The sequence below is a fragment of the Cheilinus undulatus genome, linkage group 21 (genome assembly GCF_018320785.1).
Source record: "Cheilinus undulatus linkage group 21, ASM1832078v1, whole genome shotgun sequence".
Classification (NCBI taxonomy): Eukaryota; Metazoa; Chordata; class Actinopteri; order Labriformes; family Labridae; genus Cheilinus; species Cheilinus undulatus.
In genome coordinates this window covers 10063268-10082999 of record NC_054885.1, presented here as the reverse complement: position 1 = coordinate 10082999, position 19732 = coordinate 10063268, and the positions used below count along the sequence as shown (strand labels likewise).

Below are 19732 nucleotides of genomic sequence, written 5' to 3'. Positions count from 1 at the left end.
GCTCTGTAAAATGAAACTAAGCTGATCAGATAAGCATTTCTTATTTACTGCTCCCATTAGGGGTGTGAATCTCTCCTTCTCAAGACTATTCAATTTGAATCTCGATTCACAGACTAAGATTCAATTCACTGATGATTCATTAAAATAAAGAATGATTTGGTCCGATCCCATTATATTCCATTGGTCTGATTCCATCCTGCACAATCTGATTTTAGAATCAAAATATCCTTTTGTTTTAACAAAGATTTAAAAAAAAGGGGAAACAAGATCATTTCATAATAATCTAAGTTTATTTGATCTTGTTTTTAAAAAAAAAACTAAATGCCAGGCCTCCTGTGCCAACATCCTGAAATTATGTTTGAGAAAGTTTTCATCACACCCAGGTGCCCAGGTGTCTAACTTTGACATTAAATTAGGAGATATTTATTAAAATGAGTTTTTACTGGTACATGTTCATCCTTCTGTACTTGTATTTTCCTGAGCATTATTAATCCCAATAACAGTAATAACTCAAATTTTCCCAAGAGGCACAAATTAAAACAGATTAAAAGTCACAAGTAGATTTGTGTCTGCTATTACAGGAGAACAAGGGGTTAAAAAAATATTGAAAATGGTCAAATTAAAACAGCTTTCTATACACTTTTTCCTTGTGTATTAAGTAACCTGACCATCTGGGAAAGCTTCAATAGGAAACATTTGGGAAAAGGCAGAGGCTGTGAAAAAAACCCGGAGTGTGGTTGGATAAATATTCTGTCACATTTCTACGGGCCAATCAGAGCAACAAAACACGTGACGTACCCGCTATTGAGCTGTGCGTGCACAGCTACCAAGGAATAACGCGGAACGTGGCATCCATAGACATGTAAGTACTCGACTTTTGTCGTTTTTGAAAGAAAACAACTCACTGCTGTTCTTTCTTCTTCTTTTAAGGAAGAAATGTTGTCAAGTTCTGATAAAACTGGCGCTTTAGCAACATCCACGCTAATCTCTTCCTCCACAACTGCACCAGCTCTTGCTGCTGCTTGTTTACGTCACGACTCTGCTGTGTCTGAAGGTACTGCCCCTCGTCGCTGATTGGTCCTGTCACTTTCTAACCGGGCCCAAACATTTCAGATGGGAGCTTTGCAAGATGGATTCACCAGTGAAAAACAAGGAAACAGGCATATCCATCTTCTTGGCAAGGTTAAGTATTTAGTCTACATGTCGCAAACACATTATTTCCTTTCTCTGTGTTTTCATTGTTGTTGATTGTTTTCATTCTTGAATTAATACACTGGTGAACAGCTTATCTCCAGCTCAGTGAAGTCCTCTCTGTTTAATATATCAGTGAGCTCAGATGTATTGATTATGTCACCAAATCAGTCACTTCCAACAACATGTTCCGGTTGTAAACCCTGTGAATAAAGGGGCTGTTGTTACGGTGATAACTGAAGACTTCTCCGAGTTTTAACTCAGAAAAGTGTTTTTGTTCGGGTCTGTTCATGCTACGTTTACCGTTAGCATCTTAGCTAAACTTTAGCTCCGCCGTCTCAAAAGGTGAGATTTAGGAGCTGCCGTATTTCTTAATCACTTTTCTCCAAAGCATACAAAAGGGCAGACATTTAGAAAGTTTTCCTTCCTTCATATAAAGTCCACATGACTTTTTCCAGAGGTGCAGAACTGTAACTGAAAGACGTTTAGGTGACGACCAGTGGAACCATCACCTGTAGAAAGAATTGGGCAAACCCTGTGTGACGTCTGCTTACAATAGGCGGACTCAAACAGCTCTTGAAGCCAATCATATTGAAATCATGGTCTCAACCGAACTTTGGATCAACCTAATGGCCCACCCATTACGCAAGACTTCCTGTCAGCTAGCTAGCTAGCATTCTGGTTGACAGAAGTGTAGCTTCTGCCTTTCCAGGTATCTGTCAATCAAATAAGACACGCCAATCAGTCCACAGTGAGGTTTTTCCTAAGTATAATCTAAACCATTGTGGTAGAAAAAAAATTCACCCCCCGTACAGTGAGACCACATGAAGATATAAGCTAATGAGACATGTTTGGTTTTTTGAACCAGACTGTAAACCAGTTTATTTCTAGTGTAAAAACTGAATTTTTAACAGGTGTCCAGACGGGACTTCCAGTGTTCCTGCAGCCAGCCTCAAGTGGACACTCGCTGTATTTCAATTTTTCACACTTTCGCATTGGCTTCATTTTTCAGGACCGGAGGTTGCCGCTTAGGTGAAACACATTCATCTACCTAGTGAGCCCTGAACAGAACTCTCGCGGGTTGCATGAGATTACAGACGCTGAGCCAGAGTATGGTGGAATGGGCTAGGAAGACAAGCAGTGGAGCCTCAATGAACCGATCTCTAACGTTAAAACCAGTCCAAACCGGTTCATGTCGCATTTTTACCGATCCAGGGCTCCGCGGATCGATGCACTCGGACCATTGACGTCAAGATTGGTTACCCGATCCATATCAGATTATCTTTACACCACTAGCTGCCATGCCCTATTTTAATGTTCCCATCATCCTTCTGTTATTCAGTGCTTGTTCTTCCTGTTCATCTGTATTTTAAGGACAAATAAGGAATATGTTTGGCTTGGTTTCACAAACTTCCATCATGTCTGAACCTGCTACAAGAACAGAAAAGAACTTAAAGCAATGCTTCTCAGTTGGTGGGTTAGGACCAGAAAATGAGCATGGGACCCACTGAAAACACTACGGTAAAAAAGACCCTGATATCACGAAACCCTATGCTGACATACAACCATCTGTTTCATTTGACTATGTTTTGCCATGACAACGAGAACATGTTGTTTCTGAACATCTCAACCCTGACCATTACACCAACAGGGACTGTAATGACACTGTACACAAATACATGGACTTGATAAGGAGTTAACCCCCCTTTTTGCAGCCATTACAGCCTCCACTCTTCTTGGGAGTCTTTCCACAAGATTTTGGAGTGTTTTGTAAGAATTTCTGCCCATTCAGTTAGTGTGATGTTGGACCAGAAGGCCTGGCTCGCAGTCTCCTCTCTAGTTCAACCCAGTGGTGCTCAGTGGGGTTGAGGTCAGTCAAGTTCTTCCACACAAAACTCATCAAACTATGTCTTAATAGTCCTTGCTTTGTGCAGTGGGGCACAGCCATGTTGAAATAGAAAAGGGCCTTCCCCAAACTGTTGCCACAAAGTTGGAAGCGTAGCATTGTCCAAAATGTCTTGGTATGCTGGAGCATTAAGACTGGCCGTCACTGGAGATAAGAGGGCTAGCCCATTCCCTGAAAAACAGCCCCATACCATTATCCCTCCTCCACCAAACCTCGTATTTGGCACAAAACAGTCAGCCAATGACCGTCATTGTGAGGCTTGCATGCAGCTTCTCGGTCATGGAAACACGTTCCATGAAGCTCCTGCCACATTTTTTGTACTTACATTAATGCCAGTGGTAGTTCAGAGCCCTTCAGCTATGGAATCAGAGTGTAGGCGACTTTTATGCACCATGCACCTTAGCAGTCGTTGACCTGCTCTGTGATTATACGTGGTCTTCAACTTTGTGGTTGAGTTGCTGTTGTTCCTAAATGCTTCCACTTTCTAATAATATCACTTACAGTTGACTGTGGAACATCCAGCAGGAATGACATTTCATGAACCGTCTTAATGCAAAGGTGGCATCATCACAGTCACACACTTGAAGTCACTGAGCTCTTCAGAACGGCCCATTTAGTATCACAAATGTTAGTAAATGGAGACTACATGACTAGGAGCTTTTGTGATTTTATGCACCTACTGATACAGGTCAGATTGAAACACCTGAATTCAATCATGAACAGGCTAAATATATTTGTCCAGACAGTGTAGTTTACTTGTCATATTGGGATAGTAAAGCTGCTATTTGCAGGGGGCTGCAGATAAGGATGTAACTGTGTTGTCGGTAAATATTTGGTAGCTGACTCTTTTGCAGCTGACGGTTAAATTGTTTGGAAACTTATAATTAAATGTATCAGATGAGACCTTTTTTAACAAACTGCTCTTGTTTTTCAAGATAAAGTTAGAGCCAAGGTACTGCATTTGAGAGAGAAAACATCTCTGTTCTTTCGCAACAACTTCCTGTTGTTTTAGAGTTTGCCATGCTACAGGAAGTTGTTGTAGGCTTGACTGACCTTATCTGGGATGATAATGTTCCACAAAATGAGAGGAGTACAACACTGAATAACATTTTATCTTCAAGGTGTCTAAGAATGACCCTGGAGACTGCTAGGCCACAAATAATCTGGAAATCAATTCAAAATAGCTGATTGCAAATGGGTTTCACTCTGACGATAAGGATCCTTTAGTGTCTGTCTCTACATCACAAACACACTGACCAGTTTCTGTCATGCAAGTGTGAATTCTGCATCCAAGAGCTGAATTGTTGAATTTTTTTAACACATGCACGAGCACTCACCAACTTTGCTGACTGTTTGGGCAGTGTTCATTTTGGCAGCTATTTTGAATTTAGTCTTAGTCTTTCTCTTTCTTTCTTTATTAGGATCCCCATTAGCACAAGCAAAAGTATTGGCTATTCTTCCTGGGGTCCAACACACATAAGGTCATAAATATCAACACACAATAAAACCTAAACAAACATGTTCAAAAACAAAAAAGAAAAACAGAAGTATAAAAAAAGTATGAAAACATACAGAGGAGAAACAAAATGGTCATCCTTTTAACAAACATGATGCTGAACACTAAGTCATAATCACATTTTTACTCATCAAACTCAATGTCTTTCTACCATCAGATATTACACGCATGCAGACACATAGATTTACATGCCACATTGTAATAATCACATAACTGGATGACCTATCACAGATACGGCCCAATTATCCTGTGATCACACACAATAATTCCAAGGAAAAAAGAGGTGAAAATACATTTCATACCAAGCCGACATCCTGAAAGCACTTTTTACTCAATAAAATTTATCATTGTTAATTAAATTTAAGAGACACTGTTTCAACACAAATCTAAACCTCTCTTTGTTATTTTCTTGAATAATATACACTGGCAATGAATCCCAGCCTACCATGGCTCTGTACAGGACTGTTCTTTGTATTATACCTGTTTTCACTATCGGTAGTATGAACCTTCTTTCAGTTGCACTTCTTGTTTGGTAATGATGTTTAGCAAACTGAGAGGATAGTCTTTCATATAATAACTTTGGAGATTGTGTCACAATTATACTCCTGAGAAAATTTAATAAAACACAAGTGAATCTTTGTCTCACAGTTAGCCAGTCTGTCATACATGTCTGTTACATTGGTTCTATATGAGCATTGTAAGGCACACCGAGCTGCTTTATTCTGAGACACTTGTAATTTTAAGTCCTTCATTAAAGCACTGGACCAAATCATAGAGCCAAAATCAAGCTGGGACAGAACCAAGGCATTCATACTAGTTTAATAACATCTGGAGGTAAACTTTTTGACACTCCTCTCAGAACTGAAACATCTCTTCCCATTTTACTGACAACATTATCAATATCCTTTGACCATGAGAGATGCTGATCCAAGGTTCTACCCAACAGTTTAGTCTCACACACCTGCTCAATAGGTTTTTTGTTAATAGTTAATTTCAGTGCAGGATCAGCTTTTAACTGACATTTTGAACCAAATATAATGGACTTTGTTTTACCTACATTAAGAATCAGTTTATTTCTTGTAATCCATTCTACCACAGACTTTAACTCCATCTGTAAAATAGCGTCAAGTCGTCCTATTGAAGATGCAGCTGTATATGTTTTTGACTCATCTGCATACATGACCACGTGAGCTTTATCTAAAACTGTTTTTACAAAGATCATTTGTAAAAACAGAAAATAGTAATGGTCCTAAACAGCTACCTTGAGGTACTCCACATGGAACATATTTCATTGTTGACAGACTTTCATTAAAGAAAACGGTCTGCCTCCTGTTTGTCAGGTAGCTCTCCATCCATTTTAAAGCACTCATTAGTAAATCCATAATCTTTCAGCTTACCTAATAATAAAGAATGATCAATAACATCAAACGCTGAACTGAGGTCTAGCAGCACTGCTCCCACTATGTTCCTGTTATCTTGCTCCCTCTGCCGGTCTTCCACCATTTGTGTCAGAGCTGTACATGTAGAATGGCCAGGCCTATAGGCATGTTGGTAGATCGTTGCTAAATCATTAACATCAAAATAAGTTTGTATTTGTTCAAAAATAATTCTCTCCATTATCTTTCCTAAAGCTGGCAACAAGCTTATAGGGCGGCTGTTAGGACCACAGAAAGGTGCAGCTGGATTCTTTGGTTCTTTGCCTGTGGACAAATACATTTTTCAACGCTTAAATTAATAATATGGCACACAGGAACAGCAATTACACCAGAAACCATTTTAAGTTTGACATCCAAGTTATCTATTCCTGATGGTCTATCTTTGCAGTTATTAATCAAACATCCAACATCTGAAACTTTTACTTTTTCAATTTTAAATTCACACTTCTTATTTCCCATTATTAAATCTTTCATCATTGTTGTGGAAGTATCAGTTATTGATTGCATGCTGCTTCTTAAAATTTTCACCTTATCATAGAAATAATCATTAAAATAATTAGCAATTTGTTTCAGTTTTGTCTTTATATTAAAATGTTCATTCAATGTACTCACATTTTAGTCATTTAAAAAAAATGAAACTTACAGGACCAGATAGGGGTTTCTTTCACTGGTGTTCTGCCATGTAAGATTTCACAAGATTCCATCATGATTGATGATTTACAAAGACACTGACCAGTTTCTTTCATGCAAATGTGAATTCCACATCCAAGAGCTGAATTGTTGAATTTTTTAACACATGCACGAGCACTCACCAACTTTGCTGACTGTTGGGCAGTGTTCATTTTGGCAGCTATTTTGAATTTGGTCTTAGTCTTTCTATAAAAATGTTCATTAAATGTACTCACATTTTAGTCATAAAAAAAAAAAATGAAACTAACAGGACCGGATAAGCGTTTCTTTCTGCAAACTAAGATTTCACAAGTTTCCATCATGATTGAACCTGCTGTAAACAAAAAAACATACTTCCTTAAATATAGTGCTTAATAGATGCAGTACTGTGCAGAACTTTTAGGCATGTTTGAGCCAAAAATTAAGCCTCAAGTGAGGTGTAGATGTGGCAAGTAAGTCACCTAAGGGCTCCATCAGAGGGGAAAGGAGGATTGACACAATCCTGGTTATGCTCTGGATGTCCTTGCATATTATCAGGAGCACTGAAAAATAACGCGTTGAAAAAAGAACAATTTCCACACTTTTAGGGCAGAGTAGGGAGGGGTGGATGACAAGGAACATGATGTACAATGTGTCCTAGATCAGTGGTTCCCAAAGTGGGGGTCGGGACCCCTGGGGGGGTCGCAAAACAGTGAAGGCGGGTCGCGGAATGCTTTCCAAAATTTAATATGATTTGAAATCATACATTTTGTATATTATTGTAAAAAAAAAAAAGTAGTCAAAATGAGTCCAATTTAAAATAAAAACGTGATTATTTAAGTAATATTTGTGCTTTAATGTAAGTGAAAGTGATGAAAAGTACCTAAAAAGCAAGTTGCTTTGTGCAACATCATCCCCCTCAAGGGCGGTTGGGGTCCCGGATCTCTGACGCAGTTATTTTGGGGTCACGAGCAGAAAAGTTTGGGGACCCCTGTCCTAGAGGACTACAAACTGAAAAGGATGTGTTGATTTTTGAGAAATAAAAGCAAATTATTTTGGAGAAAAAAATTAATCTTAAAGATTATAAATCCATATATTCAAAAGAACACACTAGATGAGGTTTTAACAGTAATGTGCAGCAGATGATTGCTGCATGCTGCCATCAGAGGTCTCCACTGATCAGTGATAACAAAGGTAAAAACACATCAAATTTGAGACCATGTTGAACCCAGCAGCAGTTTTTATGTATAATTCATAGATTTTTGTACGTTTTTTCAAAGTTACATTTACATAGAAAATGGCAGAGACAGCACTGATCACTTTTCTGTTTCTTTCCCACAGATGGAGCACGGTCCTATAAGGAAAGACTTCTCAAGAGGTAGGTCAGGACAAAAAAGTGGGCTGAACATTTGTGACAAAAAACATTATAGGATAAGTTTTTAATTTTAAGGAAGCCCTGAGCAGACATACATCCATGTATTTCCATTCACTCTGTTTTGCCATGAAAATGAGTACATGTGGGGTGTTTTCCTGGTTAACTTGGGATAACAAAAGTGGTTTTCCCATGATGATGTTTTGATTTCTGGATATATCATTAAAAAACAAAGAAAAACACTTATTATCACAGGAAATGGAGTAAAATAGAAATTCAGGTATACATCTCTCCTTAGAGCTTCTGTAATGATTCTCCTCTTTAACATGCTTTTTCTTTTGCCTTTCTGTCTAGGTTTATCTTTCTAAGATTCAAACTGTTGCATTTTTTTCTTCAAGTAAAACTGAGTGGTTGCAATTTTAGTTGCAATTTCTCTCTGAGGAGGTGGTGATGGGTCATGTTGAGAAGCAAAGATCTAGTCCAGTGGTTCTCAGCTGGTCTAACATCAACATCGACCTCCTCCTTGACAACAAATAATGACCAAATTTCTGATATTTTTCAATCTTAATCAGATGTTCTTGATGAAAAATTGGGTAGTTTGAGCTTGAAGTGGAACAAAAGATGGGACAAAAAAAATAGAGACATATCCTTCAAAATAAAAGCATATTATAGACATTTTGCACTTATGTGATTCAGGAGTTCACTTTTGGGTTCTGACCCACCAGGTCAACATCAAATTTATTAGCAAATGGCATACTGCATTATTTGAAACTGGCCTGGCAAAAGGTTCCAAAGCACATAAGAGACCTGCAGCAATCACACAGATAAATAATGATCTTAAATGGTAAGCTTTAAGCTGTTTATTTTGTAAATACATGGTCAGACTTCAGCCACATTGGATGGATACAGTAAAACATCATGTTAATCAGATACAAAAAAGTGGCAGCAAAAGAAAATTAACATTTCTGAAGTAAAAACACAGCTGTAACTTTAACATCTTGACAGGTTGCTAAATATGAAGCTTCAAAGACAAATGGCTTTCTACCAAAGGAATAAGAAATGATAAGATTTTATTTACAGTGGGGGTTTCCACAACAGACATAAAAAGCTGAGACATTAAAACTCCTGTAATTTCTTTAATCATCAAACCAAGTCATCTGAAGACAGTCTGGGTCAGCAAGGCTTTTTCTGCAAGCCAAGACACTGTCAGAGTCATGATCTTTTATTTCATGATATAAAACTTATTTCATTAATACTATACTATGTACATTATTACTGTTAGTAATAGGATACAGTGGTGGCAGGATTAAACCCAAATCCCAGCGCTGTTGCCTCACCTTCTACCCATATTTCCTGTCATTCTTCAGCTCCTCTAATAAAGGCAAGAAGTCCAAAATTGCCAATGCAAATTTTTTTGTAGCTCTCATTTGTTTAACTCACATGGCTGAAGGAAGAGAGGAAACAGACTTGGTGGCAGCTAGCATCCCTGACTCAGCTTGAGTAAGTGATTGTTCATCACCTTCAATCCAACAACTATGAAAGGTAAACTTGTTTTAGAGTTCAAGAACTGCTGCAGATTGTAATGCTGGAATACCCCCCTCCATAGAGGGCCATGGTCCACTCAGGAACGCTCTATGTGAAGTTACAATGGCAGAGTTTAGTCACAAGAATATAATGCAAGGAGAAACAACAGACGTTCCAACCAAATATACTTACAAGAAGAGAAAACTGAATATACTTCAGCTTACATCTAAATGAAAATAAACAAATGGCTGCATTTAGTTAAAACACTTTATGAGGACTAGGGTCTGCTGAGGTATAGCCAAAGAAAAGCTTTGTTTAGTTTTTAACTAAAGTGGGAAATTTTAGAGACATCTGGTCACATTTCATACCTTGAAACACTCATAACATTGAAAATGTTTTTCTGTATATTATTTATTTACACCTTGGCTGCCTCGTATGTATACCCTCATTTATCAGAGTAAATGTCAAAAAGTTCTCAAAATACAGTGACCTCTTTTTCATTTATTGCCTTTTTTCTTTTTTCTAGATCTCCCTCTTTAGATATAAAACTGACTGTTGAGAAATGAAATGTCGTTCTCTAATGTTCGCAGACCTTTAGTTGCAGAATCATGGATCTTCTCCAATGCATCGAGCTCTGAGCGCCAAAGTGCAGCTCTGGCTCTGATGGACTCTGAGAGTTCAGTCTTATCGCCTTTTGACAGACTATACCATTCTTTGCGGATGAAGATGAGATCCATGATGAGAAATGAAAGGTTGCTCCCAACAGTAAAGGCCTGAAAAAAATCTGAGAGGCTGAGTGGCCCTTTAAATGCTGTCATGGACATGTTATGTAAAGCTGTACCTTGCTCAGTGATCACCTTACCAGTGCTTTCAATCAGCTCCTTTTCTTTATACAGCCAGATATCAAAGGCAGCATCAACAACTGATTTCATAGTGTATCCAAGACTGTCAGTCTTTACCCAACAACAACAACAAAAAACTCTGTCATTTCCCTCAGTTTCAACATTCAGAGCAGGCATCTCCTCCAGAATATTCTGGACAGACTTCACATCTGTCATTAAACTCTTGAAGACTTTTTCAGCCTCCTTTTGGTGTTTGCAGGTTATAATGGTCTTAATGAATATGAAGAAGCGAATTATGCTGCTGCTACCACTGAGCATCATCCCAAAAAATGTAAACCAAAGAGACACCTGTGTTGTGTCTGGAATTAGAGAGAAACCAATGATGGAAAGCACATTTCCAATTGCTGGTGCAGAGTTACCCAATAAGATATTACATATTATCTTAGCCCTCTTATTCATGTGGTCAAGCTTATCAGCAGTCTCCTCCAGGTCTTCCAGATTCTGGAGCATCCCCTCCTTCTGCTCAGTGAACTCCTCAATAAAACGAGGACATGAACCATCCTTGAACAAGAACACCACCCTGAAGTCTGGATCCATCCTGATGAAGAGCGAAAATCAAATCATGGTATAAGCATGACTATATATGTCCTAAATCTAAAACACATTTTTAGTATAAAGGAAAAGTGAAGCTTATCTAGGTGGGACTAGCCCCGACTGTAGCAGTGTGTGGCCTCTCTGTCTCTCTGTGAGTCCCTAACATCTTTTTGGTATTTCCAGTTTATCCAGTAAATATACATATCTTTTTTTTTTTCAAAAAAAGGAGAAAGAAAAGCTTTGGTAACTGAAGTATGGTGTCTTAGGGGAGTGATGAATGGTACTGTGACCCAGGAGAGTCTGATCTGAGGCCTGGAGTCTAAGAGCCCAGCTAACCACCATCTTATGAGGGCAAGGATAATCAACACAAACTGTCAAGCAGACTGTTTTCTGGTGTACCTGCCTCATTTACATGTGTGTAAATTAGGGAATACTCAAAAATCCAGCACAAAATTGCCCTTATGCAAATAACTCTCATTGCAAACAGCAACTCATTTACAATGGCTAGCACTAATGCCACAGGCAGAAACAGTGTTGCTGATGAACACTACCCACACACCCATGTATTAAATCAGCTCAATTTGGTTAGTGGACTTGAGATTGTTCTGCACTATTCTGGTCAACTGACCTCTTAAAGCTCTTTATTCACCACACGTCACACTGATGGAGAAGGCTGTGATGCATTGTGGCAGTTAGTATTAACTAGAGGTGTGATGAGACCCATGTATGCAGGCGGCCCGGGTTCAAACCCTGCCTGTGGCCTTTTTCCACACGTCTCTCCCCACTCTCTTCACTGTTTCTGAGTCTATCCACTGTCCTTCTTTTATCAAATGAAGGCATGAAAAGGCCCAAAAATAAAACTAAAAAAAAAAAAAAAAACTGTACAACAGACTGAAATATAAAGAGCTGCATCAGCAAAAATAAATGAGTACTAGAAATCTTTCCGTCAATAACACGTTTTTCGTTTCACCTCAAAGAGAAATCTCTTGACGTTTTGATCTCGCGAGATCTCGTCACACACTTAGTATTAATCCCATCCATACACATTCATCCATTTCATCTATTCATGTGACTCGGACCATGATCATGAGTATGGAGATAAAACAACATACAATACAAATAAAAAAGAAGATTGCAAACATCATAGCAGAAATACAAAATTATTCAAATAATGGGAGGATATAATTCAAAAAAGCATCAAAACTGTAATTTACAAATGAATTTAACTTGGCTAATTTCAACAACAAAACAAATTTAAACATGGAAGAATAGTTTAAATAATACTCTTTTGGGTAGATTTCTCTATTACTTATTAAATTAATAAGTTGTTAAAGAAAAGATGATCCCTGTGACTAAGAACATTATCATTACAGAGGTCTCTTAACCTTTGTTTTGTGTTCAGCTCTTTATCTCTCTCAGTGAACTGAGGATTCCTGCTGTTATTAAATCTAAAATTGCAGATAACTTGACTGTACTTTACATTTTCAGATAGAGACTACTCCTCCAGTTTGATGTCGTTTAAAGTCTTCATATAAATCGCATGATTTCTGAGCTTACTTGTCACTTTTGAATGAACTGATCTTTGAGACTTTGTTCAATAGTTAGTTTATACACCACTGATGCAGCAGTAGTAACAAACTGTGTGCAGAAAGTGTCATAAAGCTCCTACAGTCACCAACCATCCGGCTGCAAGATAAGCTAGACTACCTACTGATCCACAGGTATTAAATTAACTCAATCTAGATCCATGTACCAGACCCTGTCTAGCATGTATCATAAGGTATTACCTACTTTAAAAAACAAAAACATCTGTTTCAAAAATATCTTATTACCCAAATAAAGCAATGTGCATTTATTTCATGCATGTAGAGTGCTGGCAGTTCTCAGGCCCCTGAAACATCCACAGCAACCTTACTACCTTCCTTGGCACTGCTCTAGGCCATGTTTCCTTTTTTTTACCAAGTGTTGTAAAACAGCATGTCTCAGTCGCCCCCAGACTCTGAGGTGGGGGCTGGCTGAAGGGTTTACCTCACTGTGATTTGCCATCCACTCAAACAACCCCCAGACACAGTGGAGGGGAGTCTGTCCAGTAGGGTTGACATTTCATCAGCTCATAGACAGATTTATTTCTGATTGTTATCACTTTTTTTTCAGTTTCTGTGATTTATTTATTAATTTCCCTTTTAAATCTTTACCCTCTTTTTGGTTAAGGAAGGGTGTGTGGTGGGCATCAAGAGATGCTAGGGGATAGATCATGATTGTTAGAAGGAATTAATAAAGATAGAAATAAACGTAATAAATAAAAATCAATGTGATAATAATAATGATGATGATGAATGCATACTGTATGTTCAATATTTACCTGATTGCAGCAAGTTTATCAATATGATCAAGCATCCTTTGTACCCCATCATCAGTCAGATCCTCATCCAGGATAACATCAGTGTGTTTGGGAATTGTCTGGAAGAGATTACTGCAACTAACAAAAGACAAAACAAAAATAAAAATACGGTTTGAGAAGTATTCTGACACTTTTTTCTGTAATCCTTAGGATTTTTTTTTTCTTTTAGTGAAGATTTACTGAAACTTTTATTCATATTTATTATTTGAAATGTGTGAAATAATGCTACAGTAAGACCTAAATACCTCATCTCTAATTCCCCACAGATGTTCTCAGCAGTCTGGATGTATCTGTCCAGCTGATGCATCAGTTCTTCCACATTATCAAGTTTGGGAAGGAAGAAGGCGCTTGCATCTCTTTTGAACTTGAGGAGCTGAGGGCAGATTTGCTGTACAGCAGTGATGAAATCCTGAACATGCTCGAGCCTGATCCCATCTGGCAGGTTTAACACCTGGTTCCCTTCCTGGAACACGTGGAGTGAGGTGACCGCCAGGTTCTCCACAGCCTCCAGGAAGACATTCAGCTTCTCCAGGCCACACAGACTGTCTCTCAAGACAACAGCCAGGTCCCTTTCTAGCTTTGAACGCTTTGTTTTCGCACTCTCACACAGCAGCAGAGTCAACTTGTTCCATACATATTCCCAAATGGCCTGTATTATATTATATTTTCTAAAAAGATCACGGATGCCAGGATCAATCATGCTGTAGGAGTTCTTTATTTCCTCCATTCTGGAGACCTCATCTCTTCTTGCACCCAACCACTCAGAGGAGTTTCCACAGAATTGTTTAACTGTTTCGATGTAGAGCAAGGTTTCTATGACGTACCAGGACAAAGCATCCTGAGTTTTTTTTCTGTAACACAAAAACATAATTGTGCTATTGTACTGTATTTCACCCATAAAGCGTCTGTGTTAGCCAGTTTTATTTGCAATGTGAGCTTTAGCAACCTGCTAGCTATAGAAAATTACATTTCCTTCTCTTAAACAAATACAGCAAAAACACTTCCACCAACCAAATCAGGATGATGATCCAGAGACAACATGAAACAAAGAGTAGTCATGCTAGAAAATAAATGAGAGCAAACACCAGAGAAAAAGGCTGACAGTAACCAGAGATAAGCCAAACTTCCTGTGCCACAATCGCTCTAACTTACCTTGCATTCAGCATTTTCTCCTCTAATGACATCTTCCGCTGTCACTGATCTAATAAGCACCTGTTAAAAAAAAGAAAAAAAAAGTTTTTAAAAAAATCAGTTAAATAATATTGGTAGATCAGGGGGTTGAAGGGGAATTTATCACCAAACTCTCATTAAAAGATAAAAATGCAATCAAAATTAAATCTTATGAATCCAAATTTTATTAAAACAAGGGGAACAAAATTTTAAACACCTGGTCTACATGTTTCCTCAGCTTCTTTCATTCAGCCCAAATGATATTTCCCTGCTTATGTTAATCTGCTGTCAGTGTAAATAAACAGTGAGTGGTGAAATCATCAGTAACAAGGTAATTAACTGAACTTTACTGTTGGACAGCAGATATTATCTGCACCCATAGATAAATGTAAGTCTCAAGAAAGTCATTATTACTACTATCACTAATATTATAAGAAGGTTGGTGTCAAATTTAAGTCTGAGTGGCTCTCCCTCTACAGTCCAGCACAGGCACCCAGCTTTGACCTACGTGTCGAAACGAGTCCGTTCTGGCCTGTTATGCCTGAATAAATGTTAAAAAGGACATTTTGAGTGCTGATTTTCCCATTTCTAGTTTAGCTCAATGGGTTACTGTGCTGACTTTTGACTAGGATTGTGATGGTTCGAATCCCAGTTAGATCCTAAACTTTGGATAGAGGTGCCTTAAACATCAGGAGAGTGACATCCATTTCCTGCAAGTATCCTATACTACTGTTTTTTCAGCAATAAACTTCACAGGCATGTTTTGGGGACCTCTAAGACCAATATAAACTTGTCTTAAAGGGCAAAATATGTCCTCTTTAATACATTTCTGCTCTCCCATCGGGCCAAAGTAGCAAGAGTTTTCAGGAAAAATGTGTTGAGTTGACTTTCAAAACTGTAGGAGGCATAGTGGCGCAGGGGTTAGCGCTGTTGCCTCTGGGATAGGCTCCAGCCCCCACCAACCTTTATAAAATGGTTGTATGTACTTAAACATTTTAAGTTCAAATGAGTGGAATATTTATATCGGTTGATGAAGGGAATTTTTTATTTTTAGTTTAAGACAATCTAAAATAATTAGGTTTGCTAAACCTTTAAACATAGTTTCTATGACCTTAAACAATTGACATTTACCTAATTAAAAAAAAATTGATTCAATTCAAAATGTTTCATGTGATTGATTACTTCTTTTTTTTTTAAAGTTCAACCAATGTTTTACTTTGTTCACATCAAGATTCAAGAGTGATTTCCTGTCTTAGCAATGACTTCCTGTTTAGTCAAAATTTTCTGCACTGCAGTGAGACACCCTTCATTAAAACTGACAGAATTTGCTCTGCAGAATATCAGGGTTTTAAGTCTTTTCTGACCACATCTGAGATAATCATGCTCAACTGAATGAGAGGATTACATCAAAATGTATCCCTGGTTGACTGCATCAAAATAACTTCATGTACTGTATATGGGAAAGGTATAAGACATACAGTGCTTGACAAATTTATTAGACCACCTGTCATATTAGTCTCAGAGACCATCCAGCATCATGAAGTGCTTTAATGCGGACTCTTTCATTTTCTGTGAGCTCTCCACGTTTTACCATTTTGAACAGGAATGAGGAATTTCAAACTGAATTCACCCAAATTTGAGCCGGCTCACTGGGCTTCTCTGAGAAGTCAGAAATTAATCAAGCACAACATTCAACCACTAACTTCATTTTTTTTTTGTAAATCAGTAAATTTGAAAATTCATGGATAACAATGATTAATTATATTTTAGCATTAAAAATATCATTTGGGTTAAAGAGCTTCTACATATTGGTTTATTAACCATTGCAGAAACATAAAAAATGATTTTAATAATTACCAATGCTGTTAATTTAGGGCAGCTGTGGCATAAACCTTACTTTGGTTAGGGTTAGGGTGGTCTGATAAATTTGTTAAGCACTGTATATGGACACAGCAGGATAAACAAGGGTACTGTTTTAGGTTCCCATAATTTTGAGTAGCATACACAGAAAAGCTATATGTCTCTGGCCCTCAGACAAACTTTCTAAGAAGTTATTGTTTAGTATTCTTTCTGAGCACTGCAACATCTGTTAATAGACTATACCAAGCAGGAGAAACAACACCATTCACTAATTAAGTTGTCCCAGTAAGTATTTATATATATTTGTAAAATGGTTGAAATATGTTTATTGATATTCACCGTTATTTTCTAAGGCTTCTGTTAATTCTGTGAGTCAGGGAACTATGCACATTTATCTACTTTCTCAGCAGTCTATGTATTAACCATTCACCCTTGACATTCAGCCAACACTCAGTCTCTGTTTAATACGCACACACATTCATTGCTTCAAGCATACCATGGTATACCCTTTAATCCGTGTGGGTTGGACAGCAACAGATCTGCATAATCTTAAAGGATGTAGAACAGTATTTTAACTCAGTTCTTGCCTCCCACCCCCAATTATTACATTATTTTTCCCTCAGAGTTATTTCAGTGTTCTCTACTTTTACTCTGGCATCCTTATGTTGGTGCACATCATGGCTTTGCTATGAAATCTGACATTACTTTCCAAATATTTTAGTGATTTTACCCATGCACATTGTTAACATTAGCAAAAACAAGAGACATTTTGGTTTAGAAAAAATGGTTTACATTTTGATTAGGCTGTATTGTACGACAGAAAACAAATGTCATTTTTGTTGCTTTGATGAGAGTGGTTTTTATTCAGGTTAAAAATAAGATATGATTATCACAGTTTAACTTTACAATGATCTTAGTCCTGTGTGAGTAGGGCATTAGACCACTGTTCTAAGAGGGGGACAATATGCAGTAAATTTGTCCACCAGGGGCCCCATTTCACCGGATAAGAGAGTTTCCACAACCAGTCTGATCAAGGGGAAATGTGTTAGACTAGTGCAGTTATAGCTAAATGAGAGACATTTAACCCTAACAGTTTGTTTTCTTAATATTGACTTTGATAACCTTATAATTTAAAGCAATATAAATTTTCTATTAACTTTCTGGAGGCTTAACAGTACATCTTTTAAATAACATGATCAGCCTCCCCCCATTCACCTTTGTGATATCAAATCAACAAGTTCAAACAATATTTATTATGTAGCATCCCAGCTATGGCTCTGACAAAAAGTATATTTTCATTCATCACATGAAGAAATGTAGCAATTTTTACTCCACCTGAATTCACAGTGTGACTAATAATCATTATCAATATGAAAAATATAAAATGTTGAAATTAGCCTACGTCTTATTTACACTGGATTTAACCTAACCCACTGCTGTTATGTACTTTGGAAAAGCTTTTTAAAAATTTAGTTTACATGAGACATATGAACCCATATTTTGGCTAGTGGAAAGAATTAAAATTAGCCAAGGTCTTACCTGTTTCCAACCTAATTTCAATGTTGAAATCCTGTCTACTGCTCACTGGCAAAAAAAAAGAATAAAAGCAACATAAACAATGCACTGACTCTAGTAACTCTTGACTTTTGGTTGCTTCACCTTCAGACGTTAACTAAAGACAATGATGTTTCCTCTGTCTCAGGTCTCCATCCTCATCAACCTTCCCACTGCAGAGGGAAAATAAAGACTAACTGAAATGGACAGACTTATCTCTATAAGCCCTTCCAAAAATATTTTTTATGGTCTTGCCAATGGTTATTTCCTGCTTGTAAGATAAGCCCATCTGGCCCATCCAAAGCAGTGAAAGAGGGATATAAAGTTGCAAAAAAGGATGACAAGAAAAAGAAACAGGCAGAAATTGAAACAAACTGGTTTTCAGTAACAAAAACGTGCAAAAAGCAGTGAAAGGAGGTACAACTGGAAAAAAAAAGGGGCATTAAATATATCTAATCAGGGTTTAAATGGGCCAATATGGGCAATAAATGTTTGAAAAAATAATGGAAAGTGGCACCAAGACCAACACCAATGCTACTGAGCCACTTTTCGCCACTTTTAACCCCTTTTCACCACCTTTTTTTCCTGTTTTTGCCACTATTATCAATTTTCTAAACTTAATCTGCCTGGTTTTTCTTGCAAATTTTAACAGTTTTGCAAATTTACACCATTTTTTATCCACTTGTTACTTCTATTCACCACCTTTATGCCCATTTGGTTGCCACTATAAACCCATTCATGTCAATTTATGCCTATTTTTGTCTCTTTTGGACCATTTTTTAATACTATTTCACTGCATTTTCGAGGCTTTTTGTAACTCGAAAACCATTTTTGCAACTTTCTCCATACTGTTGCCTGTTACCCCATTTTACCACTATTCACCCCTTTATACAAATTTTTATACCCATTGTTTGCCAATTTTAACTGTATTTCACTATTTTCTATGCCCATTTTTGCCATTTGTAACCCTTTTCACTACCCTTTCTGCCTGTTTCTTCCACTTTTAACCAATCTGTGCCACTTTATGCCAGTTTTGCCTGTTTTCAACCATTTGTGTTAGTTTTTAATTCTATTTGCCCGCTTTTTCTGCCTTTTCTTGCCATTTTAACCATTTTTTCCCACATTCTGCCGACTGTTGCCTGCTACCCCATTTTTTGCCACTATTAACACCTTTTAACAAAATATTATACCCACTGCCCATTTTAACCATTTTACCATTTTTTATGCCCGTATTTGTCACTTGTAACCTTTTTCACTAACCTTACTGCCTGTTTTGCCACTTCATACCAATTCATTCCACATTATGCCTAATTTTTGACCCATTTGTGTAAGTATCTAAACCTGTTTTCTTCTCTTTCTTGCCACTTTTAACCCATTTTTGCAACTATTAACCCTTTTTCACCATTTTTGACCACTTTTCACTATTTTTAATGCCGATTTATGCCACTTGAACCAATTTTTACCACTTTCTGCCTATTTTTTTGCCTCTTCAGACCAATTTCTGAATAACTAGCAAAATGGGTTTCAGAAAAAGACACATATTGCATTACTTGAAGCATTCTTAGAAAAGGTTCATACAGAAACATAATTCCTGAGCACAAAAAAAGGCTTAATCATCTGTTATTGCAGAAATTTCACAAATGTATATTTCAATAAAGTTTGATCTCAAACAGTTAGCCTTTAGCAGTTTGGTTTTCTTTTTTTTTTTTTTTTTTAAC

The 19732-nt window shown here is 37.4% G+C and overlaps 1 protein-coding gene across 1 annotated transcript; it reads right to left on the bottom strand.

Annotated features, from left to right (window-relative positions):
• Positions 1 to 8949: 8949 nt before the first annotated feature.
• On the bottom strand, positions 8950 to 19730 carry LOC121503641. Its single transcript, XM_041778146.1, has 5 exons — positions 18000 to 19730; positions 14583 to 14642; positions 13676 to 14281; positions 13392 to 13508; positions 8950 to 11033 (listed from the first exon to the last, which is right to left on the bottom strand). Exons 2-5 carry the CDS (start codon positions 14612 to 14614, stop codon positions 10130 to 10132), a joined length of 1659 nt encoding a protein of 552 aa, XP_041634080.1. The 5' UTR covers positions 14615 to 14642; positions 18000 to 19730; the 3' UTR covers positions 8950 to 10129.
• Between the last annotated feature and the right edge of the window lie 2 nt (positions 19731 to 19732).

Excerpts from the sequence above, each read along its gene's own strand:
- LOC121503641 (XM_041778146.1), bottom strand. The coding sequence starts at position 14,614 with ATGTCATTAGAGGAGAAAATGCTGAATGCAAG. Across the intron at positions 14,282-14,582 it reads GAGAAAATGCTGAATGCAAG|AAAAAAAACTCAGGATGCTT; the intron begins GTAAGTTAGAGC and ends TTTGTGTTACAG. Across the intron at positions 11,034-13,391 it reads GATAAACTTGCTGCAATCAG|GATGGATCCAGACTTCAGGG; the intron begins GTAAATATTGAA and ends GCTCTTCATCAG.